The 27,121-nt window shown below is 48.4% G+C and overlaps 7 protein-coding genes across 7 annotated transcripts; 4 read left to right on the top strand and 3 right to left on the bottom strand.

Annotated features, from left to right (window-relative positions):
* Nucleotides 1-483: 483 nt before the first annotated feature.
* Nucleotides 484-3,475, top strand: F4817DRAFT_345222 (caspase domain-containing protein). Its single transcript, XM_049304238.1, has 6 exons — nt 484-964; nt 1,035-1,164; nt 1,232-1,286; nt 1,343-1,729; nt 1,780-2,218; nt 2,609-3,475. The coding sequence occupies exons 1-6, from the start codon at nt 894-896 to the stop codon at nt 2,817-2,819; spliced, it is 1,293 nt and encodes a 430-aa protein (XP_049156721.1). The 5' UTR covers nt 484-893; the 3' UTR covers nt 2,820-3,475.
* Nucleotides 3,476-9,361: 5,886 nt separating this feature from the next.
* Nucleotides 9,362-12,416, top strand: F4817DRAFT_345219 (uncharacterized protein). The gene is made up of 4 exons (XM_049304237.1): nt 9,362-9,989; nt 10,064-10,265; nt 10,323-11,419; nt 11,484-12,416. Exons 1-4 carry the CDS (start codon nt 9,577-9,579, stop codon nt 11,677-11,679), a joined length of 1,908 nt encoding a protein of 635 aa, XP_049156720.1. The 5' UTR covers nt 9,362-9,576; the 3' UTR covers nt 11,680-12,416.
* A 312-nt stretch (nt 12,417-12,728) lies between these two features.
* On the bottom strand, nt 12,729-16,454 carry F4817DRAFT_345218 (Nrap protein). Its single transcript, XM_049304236.1, has 2 exons — nt 16,032-16,454; nt 12,729-15,953 (listed from the first exon to the last, which is right to left on the bottom strand). The coding sequence occupies exons 1-2, from the start codon at nt 16,272-16,274 to the stop codon at nt 12,894-12,896; spliced, it is 3,303 nt and encodes a 1,100-aa protein (XP_049156719.1). The 5' UTR covers nt 16,275-16,454; the 3' UTR covers nt 12,729-12,893.
* Nucleotides 16,455-16,727: 273 nt separating this feature from the next.
* Nucleotides 16,728-19,045, top strand: F4817DRAFT_345217 (coenzyme A transferase). Its single transcript, XM_049304235.1, has 3 exons — nt 16,728-17,232; nt 17,290-18,657; nt 18,720-19,045. The coding sequence occupies exons 1-3, from the start codon at nt 17,173-17,175 to the stop codon at nt 18,849-18,851; spliced, it is 1,560 nt and encodes a 519-aa protein (XP_049156718.1). The 5' UTR covers nt 16,728-17,172; the 3' UTR covers nt 18,852-19,045.
* Nucleotides 19,046-19,169: 124 nt separating this feature from the next.
* On the top strand, nt 19,170-20,928 carry F4817DRAFT_196659 (uncharacterized protein). Its single transcript, XM_049298523.1, has 2 exons — nt 19,170-19,657; nt 19,727-20,928. The coding sequence occupies exons 1-2, from the start codon at nt 19,350-19,352 to the stop codon at nt 20,913-20,915; spliced, it is 1,497 nt and encodes a 498-aa protein (XP_049156717.1). The 5' UTR covers nt 19,170-19,349; the 3' UTR covers nt 20,916-20,928.
* Nucleotides 20,929-22,315: 1,387 nt separating this feature from the next.
* On the bottom strand, nt 22,316-24,682 carry F4817DRAFT_345214 (MFS general substrate transporter). Its single transcript, XM_049304234.1, has 2 exons — nt 23,803-24,682; nt 22,316-23,712 (listed from the first exon to the last, which is right to left on the bottom strand). Exons 1-2 carry the CDS (start codon nt 24,104-24,106, stop codon nt 22,538-22,540), a joined length of 1,479 nt encoding a protein of 492 aa, XP_049156716.1. The 5' UTR covers nt 24,107-24,682; the 3' UTR covers nt 22,316-22,537.
* Nucleotides 24,683-25,550: 868 nt separating this feature from the next.
* On the bottom strand, nt 25,551-26,156 carry F4817DRAFT_360386 (uncharacterized protein; the record flags this gene model as incomplete). Its single annotated transcript, XM_049306274.1, has 1 exon — nt 25,551-26,156. One exon carries the CDS (start codon nt 26,154-26,156, stop codon nt 25,551-25,553), a length of 606 nt encoding a protein of 201 aa, XP_049156715.1.
* Between the last annotated feature and the right edge of the window lie 965 nt (nt 26,157-27,121).

Here is a 27,121-nt window from a genome sequence, read left to right as displayed (position 1 = left end):
ATATCCTTATCTACTAACTCCGCACATCTTTAGGGTCGCTTTCGTCCGTCTCCTTGTTGCATCCAAGACCCAACTTTTCTCAAGCCCACGCACGCTATTCTACGCTTCTACCTCCCCCCTGCCGCTCTCTCTCTCTCTCTTACACGGTTACTCGGGAAGGTAACTTGGAAGACTTTACCGTTTGCGAAATCTCCGATTATTTGGTATATTTGGTATATTTTTGGAGAATATTAAGGTAGACCCCTGCTTGCAGGCTTGCAGGTGAGTGTGTCTGTGTGATGCGCACTTGGCTGCTTGGTCAAGGTTCCCTGCGCCGCAACGCTTGACCGCTGTGCTGGTATTTTCTTTCCCTTGCTAGTGTGTAAGTGTACTTCGTACACACATTGATGTATACGAAGTACATTTATAACCCGACTTGGAAGTTCTTGGCATTATAATTCTTTTCGGAAAAAAAAAAAAAAAAGGTCATAGTACTGTAGTAGTTGCATGGGGCTGCGCTTACATCCACAATAGATAGATACATAACTACATCTTTCTACTTTCTACTTTCTACACTAACCAGCTCCGATCAATACATACATCATACCCACTATCAACACGCGAGACGATATACAAACGATATAACATCGTGAATACCTCCCGTTCCTCTCTCCAACGAGCTTTAAGTCTTGCCTATAAGAACCTACTACCTTGTCCACCCCCCTCCGACGGCAAAATCCTTTCCCCGCCTATACTCGCCTATACTCGCCTATATACCCTCCCCCACGAGTTCATATCACGAATTCCTATTACGAACCTAGCCTACCAAACCGCAACTCGCTCGCTCGTCTCGCTAACTACTCGACTCAGCATCACGGATAGTAGACATACACAGCTTAGCTTAGCTTTTTGATATGTCAGGTTACGGCTACCCGGGAGGATACGGTCCGCCGCAGCAACAGTATCACGGCAATTATTATCAACCGTATGATGGCCTATCAATTTCTCATATTCTACGGTCACGAGCATCGCGACGGCTACTGACATGGCCCTAGTCCACCCCAGCCATATAACGGATATCCTCCTGCCCAAGGAGTTCCTCCCGTCCCCTACGGATACCCACAGCAACAGCAACAGCAACAGCAACAACAACAAACCCCTCCTCAACCTTACGGATACAACCAGGTGAATTTATATATTATATGAGTTGTCGGCTCGTCTATAGAGCCCATTGCTGACATAGCATCGTCAGGGCCCACCGCAACATGGCGGCTACGGCCAACCTCCGAGTCAATACGGTAGACCCGGTAAGACAGCTCCGGAGCTTGCCTTTCTTAGGTGTGAGTTTAACAAAGAGGTTTAGGACTGCCTACGGCGAACTCGAACTCCTACAACCATGGAAATTATAGCGCACCTCCTCCCCCGCCCTCTGGGCCCCAACATTTCGGTCACGGCGCTCCTCAAAACTACGCGTTTCAGTATAGTAACTGTACCGGTCGAAGGAAAGCTCTACTAGTTGGCATAAACTACTTTGGCCAGCGTGGCCAACTTCGGGGATGTATCAATGATGTCAGAAACATGTCGCAATACCTTGTTGAACACTTCGGCTACAAGCGAGAGGATATGGTCATCCTCACTGATGACCAACAAAACCCAATGAGCCAGCCGTCAAAGCAAAACATTCTACGAGCCATGCATTGGCTCGTGAAGGATGCGCGGCCCAATGACTCACTATTCTTCCATTATTCGGGTATGATGACGCTCGGGTTAGTTGTGTGGTGATATCTAACAGTTTCTCAGGGCATGGCGGACAAACCAAGGATCTGGATGGCGACGAACCTGATGGCTACGATGAAGTTATATACCCTGTCGATTTCCGGCACACTGGTCACATTACCGACGACGAGATGCACCGTATCATGGTTAAGCCGCTGCAATCGGGAGTACGGTTAACGGCCATTTTCGATTCATGCCATTCCGGCACTGCGCTCGACCTCCCGTATATTTACTCTACCCAAGGTATTCTCAAGGAACCAAACTTGGCCAAGGAAGCTGGCCAGGGCCTTCTGGGTGTCATATCTTCCTACAGTCAAGGCGATCTTGGAGGCGTCGCGAACAACATTATGGGTTTCTTCAAGAAGGCCACCAGCGGAGAAGACGCGCATCACAGGGCCATGGCGACCAAGACCTCGGCAGCAGACGTTATTATGCTTTCCGGAAGCAAAGATGACCAAACTTCGTTCGTCTACCACTTTATTTAGATTATCCCTTCTTTTTGTTTCGCAATCGATGGGCGGATATATCATGAAATTGCCTAGTGGCATGAAATATGTACACTTTATAATGTATTTTTTAATGACGGCTTGACTATTGGCGGGGCATGAGACTTATACATTCGGGCGTCTGAGTCTAGACGAGGGGCTATTTGTATATTATTTTTTCCCTTTTTTTGAACGCTCTAGATCAAAGCGCAGCTATTAGTGCTGTGGCTTTGCATCTGGGGCGCCGGGTTACGTTCGATCGGCCTAGGGGCTGAGAATGAACATCCCCTTTCCCCTTTTTTATACTACCATTCTGTTGTTACGGTAGCACATAGGTTACTGACTGAGTTTACTGACTGAGTTTATAGGGCCGATGCAACAATTGCTTCTCAGGCTACCGGCGCCATGTCGTGGGCCTTTATTACCGCCCTGAAGAAGAACCCTCAGCAAAGCTACGTACAACTGCTCAACAGCATCCGGGATGAATTATCCACGCGGTACACCCAGAAACCTCAGCTCTCGTGCAGCCACCCTCTGAGTACGTCTGGATTTTTGGTCTCCTCTTTTCCCGGGCGATGACCACCGCTGTCTGCTAACATACTAAACTATTGAATAGATACTAACCTGCTATTTGTGATGTGACTAAGACGGGAACGGGACGTTGACGGGTGTCTCCCGGGCGGACATCGAAACGAAATGAAATTATGCATGGGGGTTTTCTGACGTGTAACTACGATCGTGTTTGCGTTGCGTTGCGTTGCGTTATTCTCTCTACTACTACTACGTGGTTACTGCGTTTACGGTTCTGGTACAGCATTCTAGGCTCTTGGGGGAAAGGGCCATTTCTTCTTACTCGCTCTTCATTTTTATGATACAAGGCTCTACAAAAAGAGGGAGAACTGAATTGGGTTACGTGGGTGTTCTTGGTTGCCTATCCTTTTTTTTTTTTTAACTAATGAAGTTGCCGAAACATGTTCTATCGCTTAGGTACGTAGCTGAATTGATACCTGCGGTTGTATACATCTCTATTGGGATTTTGTGATGCGTACGGTGCGGGTTGGGTTTTGGGTTTTGGGTTTAATGGTAACCTATTTTTTGAATCGTGATATCTTATATAGCTGATAGGGGCTCTGCGATGGGGAAGGAGAAGGGTCGGCTTTTATTGGCTTGTAGTGGTTAAATTGAATTCGATGGTTGGTTATTATTGGGAATTATGTGATAGTGTAGAATGTATAGAGCATGTTCATATCTCGATCTAACAAGTTGATAGCCTTTTTGGCCTGTGTCCTTGACTTGCGTCGGTGCTCGTCTTCCCTAGAAACTGAAGAGCTACCTCGGGTTAGGTATGTACGTTGGGGGCTACACAGGCTACTTGGTTTGGGTTAGGTAGTTATTCCTAGGCTAAAGATATGTCGAACAATCTAGGTTACTGGGATTATTCAAGATGAGCTATAGTAGACCACTTCACTTCACTTATACATATTAGGAACGTATATATATATATATAGGTATATATATATAACTAAGCATGTCCTTACTCGAGAATAGACATAGATATATGTAGATCCCCTTGCTATATGCACTAAATACGGTCTGGACAGGACATTCAATGCTCAACGTTCTCGCCCGATATCTTACGCTAAAACTTGTCCGAGCTATAGGTTTACTTCCTATTAAGCTAGGGGGATACTATATCCATACCTATAGCTAGATGTACTTAATATACCTAGGTACCTATGCTTACTCATACCGGCCGATATATGAGGAATAGGCCTGTTGGAAGTTACTTCTGTATCCTTCTCATGTAATAACCAAGATGGTTAGGTAGGAAGGTTGGAAGTACGACTTCTCATCGTAGTATTTATACTCTTGATTCTCCCCTAGGTATTACCTCAACTGGTACAGAATCGCTGAGTAGACCATATTCACAAGCATAAGGGTGTCAACGCACCCCGTAGACACCAGCCCGGACAATGCCACGGTCCTCGAAGACATCTCACGCACCACTCACAAATCACATAGATGAACATGCAACTGACAAGACACAAAGAACGTGAATTCCATTCCATTCATTCCACTCTCCGTCTCCTCGCTTGCTCGTAAAGCTTCACTTCCTTTTATCTAGACAACCACTCCGTCCAAACGATGGGAAAACCAAACAACCGCACGTATCATATCCTTAGAAAGGTGCCTAGGTAGGTATTCAGGACCGTCCCTCCCTCCCTATGCCATATACCTTCCCCCCTCCCCCCCTCCCCGGCTCCTTAGCCCCTATCCCAGAAAAAAAAACATAGAAAGGCAGATGATAGGTATCAACGCGCAAACGCCCAACCCGTGCGTACACGAGCCATGCTAGCTAAACGTAACGTAACGTCCAGTCCAATCCAATCCCACGAGAAAGAGGAATATGTATAAAATTTGGAGACAACATCAACGAAAACGGGTATAAGCTTAGATCAGCTCGACCTCTTCTTCTTCTCTCCTCTTACTCTCCTCCCACGCATTAATCAGCTTCTTGCGCGTCTGCTCGTGCTGGCCCCATTGCTTAGCGCCGATCCGCATACGCGCTACGGCGCGGAATACGCTGGCAAAGACTTTCAGTTTGCTTGGTTCCTTCTTGGCCGATTGCTCGCGTTTTCGGGACGAGAGCAGCGCGTCTGGCGATTTGATGCCCAGCTGCTTGTGGATGTTCCTTAGGATGCGTAGGTCTGCCTTGTTGCTGTGGGATTGTTAGTTGTTTTATTCATTTTTAATATGGGGGGTAAAGGGGTAAAGGGGTAAAGGGGGTAAATAAACTTACCAAGCCTCGGAAATTTCTAGTTGTAGTGCTAGGAACTTCTTGGCGAACGCGGCGTCGTTTCGTAGCTTGGCTTCGCGCTCCCATCTTGCCTGCATCCACTGCATTTGCAATGCTAGGCCGCGGATCTCCTTGGTATGTCGTTTCTCTGCCGCATCCGCTGCGCGGATCACGGCCTCGTGGTCCCGTTGGTCAACCACGTCCATCACGATGTCGCCATACCGGAAGCTAGCTTTCGTGCCCCTCTTGTTTATATGTGGTGTGTAAGATATGGAAGAGCTGTTGGGCTCAGAGTTCTTCGCCTCGATCCAAGCTAGTGCTTCCTTTGCGCCCTCTTGCAGCCGCTCGCAGTCAGCTTGGAGCTTTTCGGCCGACGCCTTATAAGCGGCACGTTCGTTTCGTGCTCGGTCGAGCTTTTGGCGGAGTTCTTTGCATAGCGGGCTAGCATAGTCTAGATCCTGCTTTGCTAGTTCGAGCTGTTCTCGTAATTCTTCGCACAAACGATTCGCCTTCTCCGACTCCCTGGTCGCTCGGTTCAGATCTCGCCTGAGCCCTTCGGCAACACGATTGGCCTGCTCTACTTTCTGGTCCGACTGTTTAGACTCGTGTCGAGTAGCACGTTCCGCTTGCTGCTTTAGACGTTCGCATTGGCGCTCGACGTCGCGCAGCTTTCGGTTCGCATCTTGGAGTTGTTGGCTAAGGTCTTCAGAGATCCGATTGGCTTCTTCCAGCTGTTCCCCGAGATCCTCGGCTCTCTCCGACTGATTACGTCTCGCTAGTTCAAGCTGACGTCTAAGGTCTTGACAAACTTGGTCAGCTTCATTCAGCTTTTGGGCAGCGTCTTCCGATTCCTCGTCCAGAGTAGCTTGAAGAACTTCAACCTCGTCCTCTAAGGCCTCGACCTTTTCAGCCTGTGCTTGGTAGTCCAGCTGGCTCTGCCGAAGGTCTTCGCGAACAGCAGCAACCTCATTTCGTAGTGCCGTTAGAGAGGATTGTCGCGTTTCTAAGTCTTGTCGTAGATCGTCTATCTGGCGGCTGAGTGCGGCCTCCTCATTCTTGTGGCGCTGCGCCTCGCTGTTCAAAGCGTCTTGCAACTTCATCTCTTTGCTAGAGAGCGTACCCTCGGCGTCGCGTAACCGGTCGATAGTCCTCTCAAGTCCAGCGGCCCGTTCCTCGAGGCGATCTCTTTGCGCCTCCAAGTTACGCCTCTCAGCCTCCCATTTTTCGCTGTCGTTGTTGTAGAGGTTATCCTTTTCGCGAATAGCGGCGTGAAGTTGAGAAATATCATCGTTGAGGCGGTCAATTTCGGATTTGAGCTGGTTGCGAACATCCCGCTCGATCTGACGACCATGGCTCCTTTCTTGATCTAGATTGAGTTCTAGATCGCCAACTTGGCTCCGTAGACGAGTGATCTCTCGTTGTAGTGAAGTGGATTCATCACCAGAAGTGGATTGACGAACTCGAGTATTCGCCTTTTCATGATCAAGATTTGTCTCAAGTTCCTTGACGCGCTTCTGCAGACGCTCCATTTCTCGCTCCAACGACGCAGACGCTGATTGACCTCCCGCAGCTTCTCTACGGACCCGGGTGATCTCATCCTGAAGGTCGGCAATGTTGTTGTTAAGGCGGTCGACCTCTTCTTTGTGCTTCGTATTAGCTTCGTATAGATTCTGCAGGGCACGAGCCTTCTCTTGGCTTAAACTTGTCTCTAGTTCGCTTATGCGTTTTTGCAATCGTGAAACTTCTCGCTCCAAAGAAGCCGAAGCTGACTGACCACCGGATGCTTCGTCACGGACCCGTTGAATTTCATCTTGAAGGTCTGCGATATCATCGTTCAGCCGGTCAACTTCTGCTTGGTGCTTGCGGTTCATGTCGCGTTCAATCTGTAACCCGTGCGCCTTCTCCTGATCCAAGCTAAACTCAAGCTCGTCAACCTGCTTTTGGAGTCGTGCCATATCCCTTTGTAGAGAGGCCGACTCGTCTCCTAGAGCGTCATGACGGAGCTGCAGAAGGTTTTTCTCATCTGTGCGCGTATCTAAGTCTTGCTGCGCGGCTTCCAGTTTCGACATGAGAAGTTTTCGTTCGTGATCCCATGATTCCCGTTGTTGTAGCAGTTGTTCAGCCCTGGATTTTACTTCTGTGCTGAACCTATCCTTCTCGGCTACACCCTGCTCAAGAGCTTCGTACTTCTCCTGCCAACGGCTCACTTCGGTTTGCAGGCGGGTAACCTTCTCTTCAACTTGACGAGAGAGACCTTTGGTGACAAGGGACTTGTTAGACATCTCTTCTTGGAGTTCCTCAAGGTCTGCTTCGGCTCGGTCTTTATCTGATATTGCAGCTTCAAGTTGTTCTTTCATGTCATTGAGTTGCTGCTCGAGCTGCTGGACGTCAGATTCGAGGTCTCCAATAGTGCCTTTCGCTTCGTCGAGTTCCTCGCTTGATCGGGCATTCTCCTGAAGCTCAACTACTCTTTCTTGGGCGGACTTCCATTTCTCTTCTGCCTGCCCTAGCTTCTCTTCTAATTCGTTCAGTTCCTCGTCACGGTCGTTGATTTCCATGTCCTTTTCTCGTAAGTCTGCTTCCAAGTCGCGAATCTTGTCCTGTAATTCCTCCAACTTTCCCAGGTCCTCAGGGGACTGCGCCTGCGCTTCAAGATCGGCGATCTTGTTTTGAGCAGACCTCCAATTCTCTTCCACTTCTTCTAGCCTATTCTTTAATCCATCCACCTCCTCTTCGCGTTCGTTAATTTCCCGGTCCTTTTGGCGTATATCCGCCTCGAGGTCGCCGATCTCGTCGTGTAACTGATCAATTGTACCTTGATCCTTACTTCCTCTTTGCAATTGTCGTTGTAGGTTCTCGATCTCTGCATCCTTGTCCTCTAGACTTCGCCGTAATGCTTCGATCTCAGCCCTCTGGTTCTGATCCGCGTATTTCTTCTTGGCCTTCTCCTGAACTTCCAATATCTGCTGCTGATAGGTCTCGAGGTCCTTTTCTGCTGCAGCCAGGTGTTTCTTGTACTTGTGAAGGTCTCTCTGCATCGTGACTTTATCGACTTTGAGCTCTGTGTTTTCCTTTAAAGCGGCCTCACTAAAACCTGGCCCGGTTTTTCTCAATGCTTCCTCGAGAAAGTGAATTTTCAGCTTCAGCCCAAAGTTTTCCTTCTCGATCCTATCGATAACGTTCTCTTGCTCCCGAAGCGACAACTGGTTTCCATCCTGTAAGGGACCCTTGTTTCCACCGCGTCGCGGTAATACAGCTAGTGGTGTGGATGCTGCGCTGCTGTTTTCTACCTGAGGTAGAGGCGTGGACTCGACGTAGGATTCTCCTCTCGAAGGACCATATAAGGAGGTCTCGACAGGAATGTTAGTCATGTCTATATCCTCGTTTATCTTGCTTAAGGTGGGCGTAGATACGCCATTCGTATTCTCCTTGCCGAATCGACGTGCACTATTTCGCGTCGCAGACTTAAGCATAGGTGTGAACTCTGCACCGGCTATCCCAGCTGGCAGGTTTCTCTTGTCACCTAAAGGCGCGCGACTGTTCCCACGTGGTGTTCGCAAGTTGACGCCGCGGCCATTTCGTAATTGTTGTACAATATTGTTATCCTTAGATGGGGAATGAAAAGAAGATTCCTGTGTCATATCGAAGTCGGGAGGTGCCCGACTTAGGTAGGTGGCATCACCTAAGTTGGTTCGGGGAGTATCCATCTCGACGGCGCGAGAGGTGGGATGGGTATAATAGTGCCGTACAAGTGGGATGGAATATCGTGATGTGCCGGCTTGCCAATTTAATTAATCATGAGACAGTAAATATAGTTGAATTGAGGGTTGGGAGTTGAATGCTGTATTGTTTGTTGTATTGTACAGAATTACAGAATTTCTTGAAAAAGAAAAGTTGATACTTTCCCGTCAACACGGTAGGTAGGTAGTTTTCATCAACGACGCGTTTTGGCCGTGTTTACTTCCGTAGCAAGGTTCAAAGTGGTCCGGAGCTTAAAGCCAAACAGCCAAAGAGCTTAAAAGAATACCTAGGTACCTAAGGTACTACGCTACATGATAAATGTACCAAGATACATAGGTACCTATGTACCTACGTCTTTCATGAAAAGATTGAAAGTCACTAAACCGTAACCGCGTTAGCCTCATGCATCATTGTGTGACAGCCTTCTTTAAGACTAGCGCATTCTACGAGAACCCTGAGGACCAGTGGCTGAAGGTGGGGGATTGAGACATGGATTCTCTAAATGTACTAGCGTTACGTGTCCCACTAGAATTACCTAGAATTACCGCCTCTTGCCTGCTCTTGACGTATCAGACCCATTGAAATTCACATTACATCCTTCTCTCATCGCAGTTGGTTCGTCGCATAATAAGACTCGCATGCTTCCCTTTGTCTATATACAATCTCAACTCGGCGCAAACTTGTTAACACCCCCCCTCTCGGTGATAAAATACGCGCCACTATTTAGCTATATTTCTCCTCCCGAAGACTTGAACAAGCTAACTTTCTACTTGGACGGGATCAGACTCAGAGTAAAATATGGCGTCTATCAATTCTTTACCCGACGAAATCGTCCACCACATTTTACTTTACGTACCTCCGGAAGAGACTTTATCTAAGATCGCACATTTATCAAAGCGTTTCAACCGAGTCGCGCATGAACCTCTCCTATGGAGATGCTATTGCGAGCATAATTTCAAATACTGGGAAGCCAGTCATCACTTCAAAGAGAGGTTGAAAGGCTACTTACACGGTACCGACTGGCGCCGACTATTCCTGCTGAGACTTGGACGTAATGCCTATATCGCACGCCTCCTTGATGGTATTGTCGCGTCTCGCGTCTCCCGACTGCAGAGAATGGAACAGATCTGTCTATACGGTTACGATGCGAAAGATTACCTTTTAAGTCAGTGCCAGACTCCCGATTCGGCTGAAGATGCTTTGGCGCGAAGGTATGCTCGTTTAACCTACAATACATATGTTGAATTGTTGAGCCTAATAGAGTCGCGTTCGACCCAAACTATAGATATTACTCGTGCTCCATTCTGGATAGCATACATCGAAGCCTTGCGATAGAAGAATGGGCCAAGTATCAAAAGTTTGCGGCACGTCGCATTGACGAAGATACTCCATATAGCGAAAGATTAAACTGCGGCATGCGCCTCGAGCGCGCCCTTGGCGCCTTTGATATGTTCATGCTTCACGATAATGAGGGTGATTTAGAAGAGGTTTGTTTAGCTATCCTATCATATCTAATTATGTGACTGACCCCATATGCTTGTAAGATTACCGAATTGCTGGATGATATTGCAGACCGGTTCCGAAGTGCTCATCCTTACTTCGACGAGTTGACCACCCGTCAAAAGGCCATCGCTTTGACTCGATGGTTGCGCTCGAACAATATGACGGGCTTGAACGATCCTACAGAGCAAACGTATCGTTATCTCCGTAACTGCTTAATCGGCAGGGCTCTTCGAGATGAGCACCACCCATCATTGCCAATCATCTCTGCCGCCATTTACTCCGCTTTAGCATCACGACTCGGATTAGAGGCGTATCCTTGTGCTTTGCCTAGTCACGTCCATGCCACAGTTTTGTCACGACCGGGCATGACGCTAGATGATCAACCCCTCGTCGAAGAACTGTCCCAATCTCAAGAGAACATGTTCCTAGATCCTTATACTGTAGAAGACGAAGTCCCTCTGGATCGAATAATCGACTTCCTATACAGGCTCGGCATCCATACGGGCCATAATAATTTGCTAAACCCTACGCCCACGGACCTCATCGTGATGCGCACGGCGCAAAACATACGAGCGTCATTCACTAGTTTTCGAACTCACGACAGACCTTTCGCCCAGATCATCCCCATGATTGAACTTAACCGCGGCGACTGGGCCCGTAATCTGCAGCCCGCCTTGTACAGCATGATCTGGGCGAGCATCATGATGGTCCCCGTGCTGCCGGAGAGCGACGAGATCCGTTGGGACTGGCAACAAGACGTGCGCGACCTGCTCTCGGCCTTCTACGAGCATTTCCCCGAGGACGCGTGGCTCGTGGAGAAGTACGTGTGTCCCATGTACGACACCTTCGCGGCTCCGTCGCGTCGCCGGAACAACTGGGAGCTTCCCTCCAAGAGCGTCCGGGATCAGATCAAGAGTATGAGACGGGTGGATGCAGCAGTGATGCCCGCCCGCCGGCGCAGCGAACTCGCCAAGGGTGTGAAGATCAAGTATCGCGTCGGCCAAGTGTTCAAGCATAAGCGCTACGAGTATCACGGCCTGATCCTAGGCTGGACCCTTGAGGGTTCTTCTCTCGACGACCCCTTGTCCCCAACACAGAGGCCATGGTGTTATTACACCCAGCCGTATTACCGGTGCATGTGAGTTTATTCTTTATTTGCTTTCTACTATAACGTATCTATCTTTATCCTGACACAAACGCAGGTCCGGCACCGACGGGTTAGACCAGCACCTCATCGCAGAAGACAACATTGAAATAGTCGATTTCCGTGGTGGCCCGGAGACGCTGCCGCCGGAGATCAAAGATCTGATGCCCATGGCAGGCAAATTCTTCAAGCGCTGGGATGGCGAGCGGGGCGTCTTCGTCAGCAACATGAAGGAGATGTACCCTGAAGACTAACGGATGACTTACTATTACTTACTTACGTTTTCGATCAGCAGCTGCTGACTTCGTATATTCCTAATCCTGGCTATTGCCTATTCCCCACAGTATTGGGGCACGGCATCTCCAGACACTCTCTCTTATATATACCCACCTTGTTACGACTTAACTCTAATAATGCTTAAGCCCTCAACGATACGATACGGCTTCGAAAGATACTCCCATTTTGCGTTCGAATTACTACTCTCACCTCAACACTAATATGTACCGATACATTGGAAGGATAACTGGTCTGCTTGGCTTGGCTTGGCTTGCCGTAAGCGTGCAGGCGTTTTGCGGGGATGATAGTATAAGTTGATGATAATATGGTGTGCGATAGGATATTGATTATACGAATGAATTAGTGAGCATTTACTACTTTACATATGGTGGTGTATTTTCTACTGGGGAGTGGCATACATACAATGTGAGTGTACCTACATACATAAGGTACCTAAGCTTTGATAATTCCGAGTTTGTCGGCGCCGAACTATCGGGCTCGGCCGTCGACTTTGAGGCTATTGGGGCATGGGTGTTTGGAGTGTTGTCCAACCTACCTAGGGAGCTGATCCTACCAGCTAGTCGTATTCCTATGTACCGCTTTGACCTAGCTGTCATGTGCCGAGGTAGTTATAGTATGATGTCTAACCTTGACTGACTGACCGCATACACAGATGAAGCCTAAGAACAGAGTCTATTAGAGTCTATTAACTACCTACCTAGGTTAGCTGATTGTTTAGACGTGACTAGACGAATTTCCCAATCTACCTACCTAAAGCAAGTAGGTACTTAGATTGATTCCATTACTTAAGACTATTGCAACGGTAATAGTATAATTCGAAGCCATTGATAGTGGTAGACGTACGTTAGACAAACAACATAAGTCAAACTCATCTCTCTCTACAACTTAATGTAGAAGCACTATCAACCATTCCCAACTTCCTACGTAACAACCTAAGAAGAATCACCTATTCACGTAGCTATCCACTCCACTGCCCACTCACCATCAAATACATCACATCAATAAACTGCATGCATGTACAACCTATCCAGACTAGACACTGGTATCATCATCATTAATGTCCATCTATGAGGTACCTAGGTAATCTCTATATGCAAACCGTACTCTCCCGCCACCTCACCCTTTTAGAACAATGCATACATTAGGTACTAGGTAGGTAGTTAAACCTCGGCTATTCCCTAACCACCTCAATCTTCTCAATAACATCCCCCCCAACCCGCGCGATCTCCGCAAGAATAGCATTCCTATTAACCTCGTACATTGCACCACTATCCCCATTAGCACCCCCACTACCCCCAGACGGCATAAGCGAACACGGCATATGCGCCGTAAACGCGCGCGGATGCAGCTGCGGATTCCACAACCCCCCAATCACAGTGTCATCCGGGCCGCCGTGGAAAAACAGCAGGGGGCTGGAGTACATCGCGTTGAGCTGCCTGAGAAGACTCTGGGTAGGCGGTTCCAGCAGCGGGAGCGCTCTCATCCCCGTCTCCTCGTCGAGGTTCTTGTACTGCGAGCGCCTGGATGCGTCGCCTCGGGAGATGTTCTTAAGTGCTTTCGAGGACAGATGTAGTAGGACGTCGTAGTCGCGTAGCGGGGATTGGAAGAGGCTTCGCATGCCGAGGTCGACTCCCTTTTCTTTGACGGCCTTGCATGCGGATCGCGCTAGGCTAGTCATTCGCGTAGCGACGACCTTGGTTGGGCCGTCGTGCGTATATGCGACGCCGCTTACATCGTGAGACGTAGCTACGAAGAGGATCGTGCGGTTCATATTGGGGTCGATTTTCCGCCATGCTTTTAGCCGAGTACCGATTTCTAACCGTTGCGAGGTTGAAAGGGATCCCGCTGAGTCGACAACAAGGGGCTCGTCACGCCAGTCCCATCTCGATAGCAACAAGAGCGTTCGAAGGAACCCGGTTATCGCGCTGGAGGGAGATTGCCAAGGGTATGGCTTGAGGAACGCCTGTAGAACAAACAGCTCTATGACCTCTTCGTTAAAGTGGCATGATAGCTTGTGAGAGTTAAACCAGTGCTTGGTGAGGCGTATGGATGAGGATAATGCAGGGAATCTAGTGCAGAATGTAGAGATGGTTTGGTTGTGGAGTGGTAAGTTGGTATACATCCGCTTGTACAAGGCGAGTAGCTCGGCAGCTTCAGTACGAACGTGACGCTCAATTGTCTGGTCCTTCGTGCGCCTGTCAAGTAGGGCTTCCTCGAGATCGCTAAAGACGCGGAGTCTGAAAGAAGCACCATCTTCGTAGACTATGTCTAAGAATGCCAGGTTTTCGTCGTCGCGGGCTGTATTCTCTAGTCCAAGATGTGTCCTGACATCCTCTTTGACTTCTTCCAAGGAACTGGCAATTTTCAACAAGAACGCAATCTTGGCTCTCTGAATAGCCGCTAAATTTTCAGGCCATTTGCCGGATACCTCAAAAGAAACTACAACCTCCATTGGCTGTAGTAAAGGCTTTCTGAAGTTGAATTCTGGTACAGATAGTGATGTACGCCGCAAAGCTGTGCTGATAGGTGCTACTTGCTTTACGTGCAATGGTAGGTCCTCTAGATTGCGAATATCGCGCTCAAGATTCTCGAACGCTTGTTTAGCGGTATCGAAGGCCACCTTTTCCGAGGGTGCAAATGATATGACCTTGGGTATATCTTGCCCGTAGAACTCAAGATCGCCATCACCTACCTGGAGCCGCAGCTTTAGAATATATCGTATAATAGCCTCGCATATTCCGGGGAAGCCCAGGTAGCTATATTCTGTCCAGTCAAGGCTCTCAACAATATTCCCGTCGGGAAATTGCCAAAGATCTGCCTTTTCACCCCAGAACTCACGGAATTTAGTCGATTCTTTCTTCTGTTCATACGGTGGACCATAATCACGACCCTGAGATGCCTTCAAGGGATCTATGATAATCCCAACGAGGAGGCTTGCCTTTTTCGTCTTCGGCAAGTATGCCGAAACTGGCCACGTCGCCGTCTCTGGTATGCTAATGTGGATTAACTGTGCTCGCTCGCCTAACGCCTTTTTTACTGTGTTATATAATTTCGTGCTGAAATCGCAAACAAACCCTTTGCGATCGACCGATTCAACCCCTTCCTTCGAGGTGGGAAGTTTGACGCTCAGAAGTATATCAAATGTCTGTAGAGGTTGGTCGACTTTAACGATGAATAAGGGATCGAACTGGTCATTTGGGGTGTCGTTTATTGCAGAAAGTGACCACTTGGCTTGTTCGGTTAGCATGGCTATAGACCATGGCGTCATTTTGTAGAGGATGTTTATTCCACGAGCTGTATCATGTAGGACTGGCATCGCCTGACGAAGAGAGTCTGTATCGACGGGATCCTTGCCAATAACCAAAGCCTTCTTCTGCAAGTTCGCCGAAACGATGTATTGCAGAGTCGCCTTGAATAGCTGCGTGCTATGTAACGAAGGCGAAAGCACCGCCTCTCCTTTTCGGCCTCCGCTCTGTAAGAGAAGAGCCACCAAGACTGCCCATTCGAAATGACCAAACCCGCCATTGCTGATATTACCGTTGAATCCACGCTGCTGGAGCCATATTCGCCCTAGAACGCATGCATCTTTAAACGCAGAACAAGACTTTACAGTTCGAAATAGTAATCGCAAATAAGAGGGGAATAAGCCCTCGGCTTTGAGAGTTGTGTTATAAAAAGGTGTAGGCGCCTTCTTGTCCTCACCTCCTTCGGATTTGCCTGGTCGTATAGCATTGCTGACTGCCGTGAGTTTTCCTGCTGGGAAGTAATCTTCTGGAGCGCATGGGATTATGCGGATTGCCGGGATCGATTTTCGACGGGAATTAGACTTCTCTGAACCATCATCTCTGTTCGCGGTGTTTTTTGGTCGAGCAACCAGTATCGGTAATAACATGTTCCCATGCATATGATCGAAAGCGAATTCAATAGTGGTACCCAGCTCTTCGCGAAGACCAGCGGCAATATAAGCCAAGTAGTATGCCCTTTTATAGAAATATCTCATGTTCAAGTAGTCTTTCTCCTGGAAGATGGAGGAAGGCATAACAACGATCATGTCAACTGCCATATCCGGTTGGGATTTTGTGTTGGTCTTCAGAATCCAGCTGCCGGCTACGTTGACCTCAGCTGGCTTGTCGAAGGAGAGCTTATACGGGGCATCTTTCGCGGGTTGCGGATCAGGATACGGAATGGTAATTCGATTTGTCTTTTCAAAATTCGCCGACACCTCACCAATCTAGAGGAGCGAAATAGACATGAAAGTTAGATATGTATGGCATTTAGCTAGATGGTCTCTGTAAGGGGTTGGACTCACGGGAAGGGGTTCGTGAGGTTCCGAAGCTTCAATAACATCTTTAAGCTGTCGCAAGATATCCTCGACATCGGAGGATGTTTTGCCATAATCAAATTTCACTTCCTTTAGTAATTCTTCGGTCTCCAAGACGAATGCGCTTGCGCCGGAAGCACCCATGGTCGAAGCTGTCGCATTTACGGCTTCGAAAGTTGGACCACCATCTGCATGTTCCAATTTGCGTCGCTTTGCTGTATTGGACTCCATTTCGTATTCGAATGGGTCCGAGATCCGAGAAGTGAAAGCGCACGGATCTTGTTGTTGAAGTTAACTCTTCGTATCCCCTGGCCAATTTTTGAGATTTTGACAGCACTGGCCCTCAAGTTCCCATCTCAAACTTCAAAAAAATTACTAGAGACGCAGTATCGATAAAGGTCCATGTTGTGGCTTATTTATTGTTGATTGTGGCTAGTTAATAGAATTGATCCATTACCTATATGTATGTACCTAGGTACCTACCTAGGCTAATCCATGGATCATCCATGGATTCCCCAATTCTTGCATGATCCTCCAACGTCATCTGCCGAATTGCTGCTGCTGCACCCTGTGTTTACATAATCCTTAACAATTGTTTGCCGCTATTTTCCGAGCTGAAAATAAGCAGCGTAAAGCCGCAGTAATTTCCCCAGTGATGGTACCTATGGAATACAACGATGCGATGCGCGTAGATCCAACCGGCTTCCCCACGCTCCGCTTTGCCCTTGAAACTGCCGCTGGTTGTCTCCGGCGCATACAATCGCGGAATCTAATTTACCCCATCGGAATACGCCTCTTTTTCTTCATAACTAACCGTAAGCGCATACAAAGATGACTAGCCCGTGGGTAATATCGAGTAAACCGTGTAACTATCTCTGTTAGTCGTGAGCGGCTTAGTTGAGTTCATCCCTAGCCGAGCACTGCCGAGCGCGGAGACGAAGTAAATACAAGGGGCATGGCTTTTCTGCTTAGAATAGAGGATTCTTTTATTTCTTTCGTTTAATTTATTAGAATAGACTATCAGCGAGTCCGGCGATTTTGTTGTTATATGTACTTACTCTGAGCCGTGTTCGACGTTGCTAGTTGTTCATCCCTGTCACGTAGACGATCATATTGAGTACTTGCCGCAATGCCTTCCGCAGCTGTGTGCATGAGAACGCTGAGAGCATATTCTCGCTACGGATCGAATGTTAGTGAAGCAACTTATCCAATACATTATAAGAATATCGATTAATTGATCCTTTAGCATGCTAGGATGCTCGCTAGGACGTTCTCGGCGACGTCTAGACGCGCTGAGATTAACAAGGTGTATCCGTCTGCCACTGAAGCTTTAAAAGATATGAAACCAGATTCTACATTATTATGTGGCGGATTTGGTCTTTGCGGTGTTCCAGATACCTTAATCAACGAGGTTCTAAATAAACCCGAAATCACAGGCATTACAGCAGTCTCAAATAATGCCGGAACGGATTCCTCTGGCTTAGGAAAACTCTTGAAGACTAAACAGATTAAGAAGATGGTCGCTAGTTATATAGGCGAGAACAAGACGTTCGAGCAGATGTACCTCACAGGTGAAGTTGAACTGGAACTCACGCCTCAAGGTACTTTGGCCGAGCGATGTGCCGCTGGCGGTAAAGGCATCCCGGCTTTCTACACTCCTGCGGCTTTCGGCACCGTAGTACAAACCGGCGAGCTACCCCTGAAGAATAAGAGCGACGGAACTCCTGACGTGTTCTCGTACCCGAAAGACGTGAAGGTCTTCAACGGCAAGTCTTATCTTCTGGAACACGCTATTGCCGGAGACTACGCCTTCGTCAAGGCCTACAAGGCAGACAAGCTCGGAAATTGTCAGTTCCGCCTTGCTGCTAATAACTTCAACGGTGCCATGGGCCGAAATGCCAAGATGACCATCGTTGAAGCCGAACACATCGTCGAGCCTGGTGAGATCCCGCCCGAAACAGTTCACTTACCAGGTATCTACGTCAAGAGGGTTATCCAAAGCACCGCGGAGAAGAACATCGAAAAATTCACCTGGACGAAGGATGAAAACGACGCAGATGCCAAGAAGGTGCTGGGCTCAGGCGACACGGCAGCTAAGAGGGAGAGGATTGTTCGCAGGGCGGCCAAGGAGTTCAAGAATGGCATGTACGCAAACCTGGGAATAGGTATGCCTATGCTTGCGCCCGGATTCGTGGGCCCCGAAGTCGAGGTGCAACTCCAGTCCGAAAATGGTATTTTGGGTCTTGGACCATACCCAAGGCCAGGCGAGGAGGACGCCGACCTTATCAATGCCGGGAAGGAGACCGTAACGCTAAAACCGGGTGCCGCCGTCTTCGGTAGCGAGGAGAGTTTCGGTATGATTCGTAGCGGTCGTATCAACTTGACCATCTTAGGAGCTATGCAAGTTAGTGCTACGGGTGACCTTGCAAACTGGATGCTGCCCGGAAAGGTCAAGGGGTTTGGTGGAGCGATGGACTTGGTCAGCAACCCGAGCGCAACGAAAGTTGTTGTCACAATGGAACACACAGACAAGAAGGGTAACCCGAAGATTGTCAAACAGTGTATTTTCCCCTTGACGGGCCGGGCTTGCGTGTCTAGGATCATTACTGAGCTGGTAAGTACCTAGTAGCTGATCCACGTATTTGGACTATATGGTTTTGCTAACATGTTTCTTAGGGAGTTTTTGATGTTGACTTTGCACACGGTCTTACCTTGATCGAGATCGCGGACGGCGTGACGGTGGATGAGATAAAGAGCAAGACTGAGGCGCCATTCCACGTTGCGGAGGATCTCAAGCCGATGCTATGAATTATGGGGATGTAGGTGTAAATATTAATGCAAAATGTATACTATGGATTTCTGCAGAATACCTTTGTAAGTATATACCTTAGGTATATAGGTCAATAACTTACATGTAAATAACCTACCTGTGATATATATCGAGTATAGGTATTGTACATACCTACATAAGTATGTGAGGTTGGGAAGATGCTTTTAGGTACCTTATATTGAATAATCACTGAATAAATGGTGGAAGTAATGACCTGCACTTAGAATGTGGGGGCAACGTGAACTTAAGTACCTACTTCTCAAAACGCGTATGTAATTGCATCTACAAACCCTAGACAAAACAACAACATCCAGTTTATTTTACATTATGGCCATCGCTGTATATGTAACTGCAACTTTAATATAAAATCAGTATTAAATAGAGATTCGGCACCTGAAATAGGTACTTATAGTCAACCTCTTAGTGGTTGCAGAATTACGTTATCGTCGCTGCATCGATAAACACACTATATCAGCATGTCTCAACCTACCGGGTCTGGACCTGCGTATACCTACGACAATGCGGCTGGGGTGGGATTTCGTCATTGGAAAATACATCCGCTTAAGCATGATAGCACCGAATGGCATCGCCGTCCTCTTAGCCTAAGCTCAGTCGGAAGGACATCAGCTAGGCCAGGCCGTAGTGAAAAAGGGGCCCGCAGTTTCCTTGATATGATAATCAGAGTCGTCGCGGACAATGCCGCCGCTCTCGAGATAGGACAATTAGACGGCATCCCTTTTCGAATAACATGCCGCGTTTGGGACCTCCTTGTTCGAGACCGCCAGTAAGCCTTCTAAATTCGACAATTCCATCACACTTCTCTAGTCAATGCTAATCACTCGTATTATCCTAGGCCTATACCGTTGCAATCATATATAGTTCTCGCAACGTGTCTTGCTAAGCAACACCGGGAAGACGAAATGTCCCGGTCAATGCCGGGAAGTATTTTTCGCTTCAATTATGCCGTGTCATCTCCGTTTGGGCCCTTGAACACCTACTTAAAACCACTTACGTCAAACTCTTTCGATTTCATCGTACATCTTACTTTCGCCCATTGTAACACCTTGTTCTCCGAACATGAATTTCTATCGCTGGCACTTCTTAAAAATCTGGGTGTGCTGGAAATATTGCAGCCAAAGCGTTCGAGTATCCAAACATTCCCTCGCATAACTGACTCCATAATCAGACACTGGTCCGAGGTACCAAACCCGTTTCCCGTCCTTCGAGTCTTAAGAATCTGGGGGCATGACTTCACCACGTTTAGATCGTTAACTTACCTCTTAAAATTTCCCTCTCTTATTGTTTACGATGTCGCCGGCTGGCGTAGAGACTGGGATCAGCAACTGCAACTTCTAGACTCTGATTGGTATAGACATCGTTACACTTACGACCTACACGATTTGATGTTGAGATACTTTAATGAGCATTACCCAAGTCCCATACCTATCCCAGTCGCGCAGCTTCATGATACTCTTGCAACGGAACATCCTATACTAAACCACGGGGTAGGAAGTTATGGGATGCCAGGCGCCCGGGCCCAGAGGGTTATGATCCTAAAGAGGGATAATATACCGTCTCAACCCGATACCCCGGTATCAGAAACGTATGATATATGCTATGATATCTGTCTTCACTTTTTAGCATACCTACTTTATTGCCAGATTGGCCGATTATGGTCGGATAGGGACTTGGCTACACAGGGCGTGAGTGATACTGATAAGGCCTTTGTTATAGACAACTTTCGTCTTATTCCACCCAGGCCTTATATCTCGATAAACTTTGGTCCGTGCTGCACTCATATGAGCAATCGATTAACGGAGGGGCTCTATCCCATCCCGAATACACCATGCCCTTGCGAGGATTATGCCACTCTTTTTCAGGCACACTACAGTTTTATACGAAAGAAGAATGACACGGGGAAACGCGAGAATCAGTCTAGTTCAAGCCACGGACTATCCAGTAACAGCGGCCCATCGGACACGTCAGCTTCCGGTCCAAGGCTACGAAAGAAACGGAAGATGTTCTCTATGGAGGATCTTTAGGTTAATAGTGGATGCTTAATTTACGTTTAGACCGTGCTGGACAAGTTTATGCATAAAGGGTACATCACAACATTTCGACGGTTCTTTGCCTTGTAATGCCTTTTAGTGCTGATGGTTACCGAACTGTGATTGTAGGGAATGTGGACCAATGTATGGCTCACACTGAACTGACAAGCAAGACGCAAACGAGTGCGCATTGCAAAGCACCATTTAATTCTCTAAAATGTAGGTTACCGTAAAATCTCCTCTCTCATTTATAACCTTATAGTTAACCGCACGCCTAGACCGAAGCAATCTCGAAGATCAATGACCAGAGCTCCAGCATTATTTGATGGCTTTCCCGAAAAATGGGAACTATACGGCTAAGATGATGCTTAAGAAGTTATTAGCTATGAGTATTGACATCACTAGATGCTTGATAGATATACAGTAGCATTCGGTCTATTGCTTCTTATAGTCCTACCAAGTAGCACATCGACTACTTCGTGCCGTTCCAGCCATCGTTTTGACGGCTATGCGGAACTAGCTATAGTTTGCGTAGCTGTCCTGGTTGTAGTTCCAGTTATTGTGACCACGGCAGTACTGGAGATAGTCCTGATTTCATCGTCAGTCCTGATTTAACTTATACCCTTCCCCGGTTGGTAATACCTAAGCAATAACTGGAGTTATTGTAATTTGCATAAATGACTCGCAATCCTCTTCTTGCAGCGACGGAGCCGCCTCCTGAACAGCTAAATTGTTAAGCGTCGGTATGATAGAAGTCGAGGGTATCTAAAACTCTTAAGACTTACCTCGGAGGCAATCGTCAACTGCACATTTTGCAGTAGCTCCCGTCGCTAACGCCACCGCGACGAAAACATCCAAGACACGCATCTTCTATGTATCATTTACCCAGCGTGGTCAATCGATCCATGTTCGCGTTATACACGAGAAGACGTCGATCATTATGACTTTAGCCAATGGTGTGAAGTCTTACCCCTAGTCCAAGCTAGACCCTGGCGACTTATAAGTGACATGTTATTATGGACTCGATCTGTTATGAGATCGGACTCATCGTAGCACTCGTCATTCTCATTTGAGACATCCAGCATGGTGAGTTTTATGAATTGTTATCTTCAAACCGTTTCGAATGTGACCTCTGTAGAACACCAAACTATTGAGTCCATTCGATTTCGCAGAACTAAAAGAAATTAGCAGCTTACAACAACTTACTAGTACTTAAGACAATCCTAAATAATAGTCAAAGCCCGGTCATACTCTTTATAAGAGAATGCTTACACTAAAAACACTACAACGATACCAAAATTGCTTTCATATGAGAATTGTATAGGTACCTATTTTATAAACATTTATAAATGAACATATCTACAAAAACTTGGCCTATATAAACAAGGTCTTGGCCTTAGTCTCATAATGAGACTCTCATCATCATCATCATCATCATCATCATCATCATCATCATCATCATCATCATCATCATCATATACCGTATCTCCATCCACCACATAACATTCCCTCATCTCCAACCCATACCTCTCCCCGTAGCACTTCACGCATAGACGCATCACACCCACCTTACATACCTCAGCTTAAAGAAGCAGTCAAACCCCATCCATCAAACCCTAAATCTTAGTCCTCCACCCCCTCCCCGTCCTCCTCATCCTCACAATCCGCGCACTAGACAAGAGCATAGCACCCACGAGCAGACTCGCCCCCGTGAACCCCTGCGCGCCCTCGTACCGTCCACCCATACTCCCAATAATCGCTCCCGCAATCGGATTCCCCGTGAGAACCGCAAAACTCACAATCGTAAACGCCATCCCCATGCGCGTCCCCTGCTTGCGCAGGTCCGTCGTCAGGCTGCCCAGCCCCGCGGGGAACAGGCTCTGTATCGCGCCCGCCACGATCCCGTACGCGACCGCCCACCCGTACAGCTGGGATGGCGTGTGCACCGCCATCCAAGCGAGCACCGCAATTCCGCACCCCACGCACGCCGGGATCATGAGGTTGAGCGGCCCGAACCGGTCCGCGAGATGGTTTGGTAGGACGCGGCCTAGAATGCCCACGCCGTTTAGTATGAGCAGCAAGTTGAGCGAGTCCGTGTAGTCCAGCGAGGGTGTGATTTCGGACCGGCTGAAGGCCGCTAGGTAGTAGAAGCCGAAGTACACGCCCCAGAAGTTGAAGAACATGCCGATGGCGTAGAGCGTGTACTCGGGCTCGCGGAATGCCGCCCATTCGACCAAGCTACCTGTGCGCCGGGGCGGCAGCCGCGATTTCATAAAGGTCACGGCGAATATCAGCGTGGTCAGCTGCACGAATCCGATAGCGCGGACGGCCCATCCAAAGCCGACGGTCGGGAGCAACTGGCGTGCCATGGCTGGGAAGACCAAGCCGCCGGTCACAGAGCCACTAGCCGCGAGACCGATAGCGAGGGAGCGTTTCTTGCTAAAGTAAGTCGACACGGTGGAAATGAACGGACAAAAGACACACCCGCTACCAATGCCCATGCACAAGCCTTGCGAAAGGATGAGCTGCCAGTACTGCGTCGCGACGGAAGTAGTGAAGATGCCGAGGGTCATGAACACGATGCCGCAGACAGACACGGGGCGGAAGAACCCAGCGTCGGTGAAGCGGCCGGTGAAGGTACCAATAAAGAAGGTTAGGAATACCTGGATGGAGCCGATCCATGATATATCCGAGGGCGGGCGCCCGAGCTGCGCTACGTAGTACGCCTGGAACACGCCAAACGAGTTGATAAAGCCCCATGTATTCATGATGGCGAAGTGCCCGCAGAGACCTGGTTGTGCCCGAGATTAGAAGATCGATCCTAAGCAGTTGGATACTTGGGTAGTCTAAAGGTGAAGAACCAAGAGAAAAGGAGACTCACATGCGAGCCACGCGACTTTGCCACCATCCGGCGGCGGACCAGGGTTCCAGCTCGATTTCGTCGAGATCCTACTCAGCACCCGGCTTACGGCTCCGGCCATGCCATCGGCATCCGGGTTAAGGATATCGGGCTCAGGCTGAATTTGCCAGTCGTCCGCCCCCTCAGCAGGACTATCAATATTTATTTCTTCATCCTGTTTACACTGGCTAGAACCTTCAGTTCCCGCAGGAATAGGGATCGCCTGCTTCTCGACGTCCACCGGGAGCTCGCCTTCGCTGGAACTAGGCGACGAAGGAGGCGGCATTATCGCGAGCGGTTAATTGACGTATCGATCGGTATAAAGCAGGATTTTCTTTGTCTTGCTGTAAAATCCTTGTATGCCGAACTCATCTTAAGACGAATAAATAGATTAAATGGAATCCTTAAGATACCTCACGAATAGATACCGTATATATTTACTCTTCCTCCAGATCGCCAGCTACCCTATGTATAATATAGCAGTAGCCCGCGATGAGTCAACCGAGATCGAAACAAATAATCAGAGGGGACCAATCGCACTAAAATCTCGGTAGATCTACTTAACAAAAGGGCCTTGTTCACCCGGGCACCGCCGGCTATCGGTCTCACACCGCTCGGGTAGAGAGCGAGTCTCATACAACGGGGTTCAAAGCGGAGATGGCAAACACATTGCGCGCGTGTAGACGGCGTAAAATTAAAAATCTAACTAGGCCTTCCCCTTAGGTCGGGCAAGGGAGCGGCGGCGGAGAACGGGAGAGCCACCGAAATGTAACTTCTTTAAGACAAGCTCCGAGTAAAATCTCGAGGTTTGGTTCGTTATGACTGCTACAAATATATTTCCGCGGCGCGCGGATATGTTTCACTCAAAATCCGTTAAATAGCATTTATAAATTATAATCGAGCTCTATATTTTCCCCCGGAATTTCACGTGTATCATTTGTAATAGAGCCGGCTTCCCGAATCCCTTACAATGTCCAATTATCCTGGTAGTCGTATATGGAAATAGTTTACGAGCTCACCCAAGATAGTGAATTATTCCCGAGACGTCTATATCACCCGCCCCGCACTCAATTTCCCTCCACTTAAATAACTACCTACCTCTAGGTATGTAATGGAAATTGCCCAAGGCCCGAGAGTAAGCTAATGGTTAGTGTAGAGGCTCAACAGCCATGAACATGACGTGGGTCTATGGCCCTATGTTCCTTCGTACTACGTGAATATTTACATACCATTATACATCTATTTTTCCGATGTCGCTGGTGGCTCGGCTATACGCGTGCCGAGGTAGTCTTGAGTTTATGGCTACATCTTCTATCATTCTAACAAGGCACGATGTTGGGCATCACATTATACTTGAAGGAATAGCTCATTCAGTACATAAGATAAGCGAGCAAAGATGGACATCGAGCGATGGCTGGATAGCGACTCAGCACATGAGAATGCATTTGTTAGCCTCGTATCTAGGCGAATATGTCTAGTGACATTCCTCCCATCTAATGTAAATGATTAAGTCATGATAGTACATGAGGACAAAGAACCGACCAAAAATGCCACCACGTTGGACTTCATCTCTTCCATCTCCTCCCACATACCTATTATCCCATAGACTAGGGCAATAACCCCATTCACAACTGGGCTCCTGTTACATCTCAAGAAAACCTCCTGGCAAGTAGCAAACTAGGACGAATGTTTAAAGGGGGTGCCCACCTGTGGCACTCTAGTGCGGCGATTCAACCACGGAACAAAGCAAAGTCTAATAGCCTCGATCTCGGTTTTCGGCCACTAGAAAATCCGTCACGTTTGCGAACAGAATCGCGGACTTTCGATCGGCAGATGGCCTTCTCGCACTGGTTATCAGACCATCCAAGTGCGAGATCATCTGCCCACCAGACCTTGGCCTTCTCGTCCACCTTGAGGGCGACTTGGACTGATGTCAAGTTGTCAAATCCCTTGAACACAACCGGAACAAGTTCGCAATGGTCCGTGCTAGTACATGCTGGGACATCGACCGTCAGCCAAGCCACTTCCTTCTCCTGCTGGGACTGTTGGTCGAATCGCAGCCCTGTGAAGTTGAAAACGCAAGGAGAATCCTTGGAGTCGCAACCAAGACTGAAGCCGTTGATATTGAATGAGAAGCAGGACGACGAGGCTTGGGGCCCAACGCTAATCCTTGCTGTGTCTCGGGGCACACCTGGATCAGACAGATTCGACATGGACGATGGTGTAAATTGGAGCATCAGATTTCCGGAAGATGGTACAAACGGAGTGGGAGGTGGGGGAAGGACGCTGAATCCTTGCGAAAAGTAGAACCGATGGTGTGGGCTCAACATTGGCATCGGGCTAACATCGTGAGGGTCTACACCAGATCCGACCCCAAGGGGTGGGAGATCATCGAACTGGTTACAGTATTAGTCGTTACTTGGCACTCTTTGACGATAGGATACTCGCCACTTACATTGAGCGTAAAGTCTCCCACATCAGCTTTGTTCCCGCAAGCAGTTGACGAAGGAGCCTCACTGCCGGCGGTCGATCTGGGCGCTAAGCTAGGCGACCTCACAATAACTGTTGACAATGTAGAGGGGACAGGAAGTTCAAGGTTATCTCGGGCAGAAAAGGCATAGCCTCCAGAATTGGGAGTCGAGAGGGCTGCAGTCTGGCTGGGGGCCGCGTTTGCGTTGCTTGGCTCTATTGTTGCGACCTGAGCGCACCATGAGAATGTCCTCGAAGACATCGTCAACGTAGTCATTGATATGCATTCGACAGTAGCACCAGTAGGGAGCTCCGATGCAACCTCGGAAGCTGTCGCGGCGGGCAATGACTCTGGTGGTGCGGAAACAGGTGGTGGTAGATTGGGCATGGGCGTAAGGGACACCGTAGGGACGGACTCCGACTCGGTGCACGATGTCGAGATGGCTACAGTAGAGTCAGCGCTGGATGCAGTTGCATTCCACCCATTAGTTGGCACGATGGACCATGGGGTTCGTGAAGAGGTGGACGTGCCAGTTGGAAGATCTCCCGACCTACCAGTGCCAGAAGTCTCATCGCATGGAACGGAGCCGCTGTGGGCTAGAGGAGTCCCGGTTTCTATAAGTAATATATTCAGTCGTCATTCTATTTTCTGTCTTCAGGGAGGCTTGGGAGTGCGAAACAAACAATGGGCATGGTCTTACCTGTTGCCTCGGGAAGTGTCACAGTGTGGGTTAGGACGCCTGGTCTGGTTGATACCTTGGTGATAGTCTCCGAAGGACTCGCCCCTGCGCCGGTATTCGAAATCCCTTGTCCTCCGGCTCCAGCCCCGGCT

The sequence above is a fragment of the Daldinia loculata genome, assembly GCF_022478755.1.
Source record: "Daldinia loculata strain CBS 113971 unplaced genomic scaffold F4817scaffold_44, whole genome shotgun sequence".
Lineage (NCBI taxonomy): Eukaryota > Fungi > Ascomycota > Sordariomycetes > Xylariales > Hypoxylaceae > Daldinia > Daldinia loculata.
This window is presented reverse-complemented; position numbering and strand designations above follow the sequence as displayed.

Bases quoted from the DNA above. Each gene is read 5' to 3' on its own strand.
- F4817DRAFT_345222 (XM_049304238.1), top strand. From the start codon at position 894: ATGTCAGGTTACGGCTACCCGGGAGGATACGGTCCGCCGCAGCAACAG. The intron at 1,165-1,231 runs GTGAATTTATAT...TAGCATCGTCAG, and splicing joins AACCTTACGGATACAACCAG to GGCCCACCGCAACATGGCGG. The intron at 1,730-1,779 runs GTATGATGACGC...ACAGTTTCTCAG, and splicing joins ACTATTCTTCCATTATTCGG to GGCATGGCGGACAAACCAAG.
- F4817DRAFT_345219 (XM_049304237.1), top strand. From the start codon at position 9,577: ATGGCGTCTATCAATTCTTTACCCGACGAAATCGTCCACCACATTTTA. The intron at 9,990-10,063 runs GTATGCTCGTTT...CCCAAACTATAG, and splicing joins GAAGATGCTTTGGCGCGAAG to ATATTACTCGTGCTCCATTC. The intron at 10,266-10,322 runs GTTTGTTTAGCT...TATGCTTGTAAG, and splicing joins ATGAGGGTGATTTAGAAGAG to ATTACCGAATTGCTGGATGA.
- F4817DRAFT_345218 (XM_049304236.1), bottom strand. From the start codon at position 16,274: ATGGAGTCCAATACAGCAAAGCGACGCAAATTGGAACATGCAGATGGT. The intron at 15,954-16,031 runs GTGAGTCCAACC...TCGCTCCTCTAG, and splicing joins AACCTCACGAACCCCTTCCC to ATTGGTGAGGTGTCGGCGAA.
- F4817DRAFT_345217 (XM_049304235.1), top strand. From the start codon at position 17,173: ATGCCTTCCGCAGCTGTGTGCATGAGAACGCTGAGAGCATATTCTCGC. The intron at 17,233-17,289 runs GTTAGTGAAGCA...TTGATCCTTTAG, and splicing joins ATTCTCGCTACGGATCGAAT to CATGCTAGGATGCTCGCTAG. The intron at 18,658-18,719 runs GTAAGTACCTAG...CATGTTTCTTAG, and splicing joins CTAGGATCATTACTGAGCTG to GGAGTTTTTGATGTTGACTT.
- F4817DRAFT_196659 (XM_049298523.1), top strand. From the start codon at position 19,350: ATGTCTCAACCTACCGGGTCTGGACCTGCGTATACCTACGACAATGCG. The intron at 19,658-19,726 runs GTAAGCCTTCTA...GTATTATCCTAG, and splicing joins CTCCTTGTTCGAGACCGCCA to GCCTATACCGTTGCAATCAT.
- F4817DRAFT_345214 (XM_049304234.1), bottom strand. From the start codon at position 24,106: ATGCCGCCTCCTTCGTCGCCTAGTTCCAGCGAAGGCGAGCTCCCGGTG. The intron at 23,713-23,802 runs GTGAGTCTCCTT...GGGCACAACCAG, and splicing joins CAAAGTCGCGTGGCTCGCAT to GTCTCTGCGGGCACTTCGCC.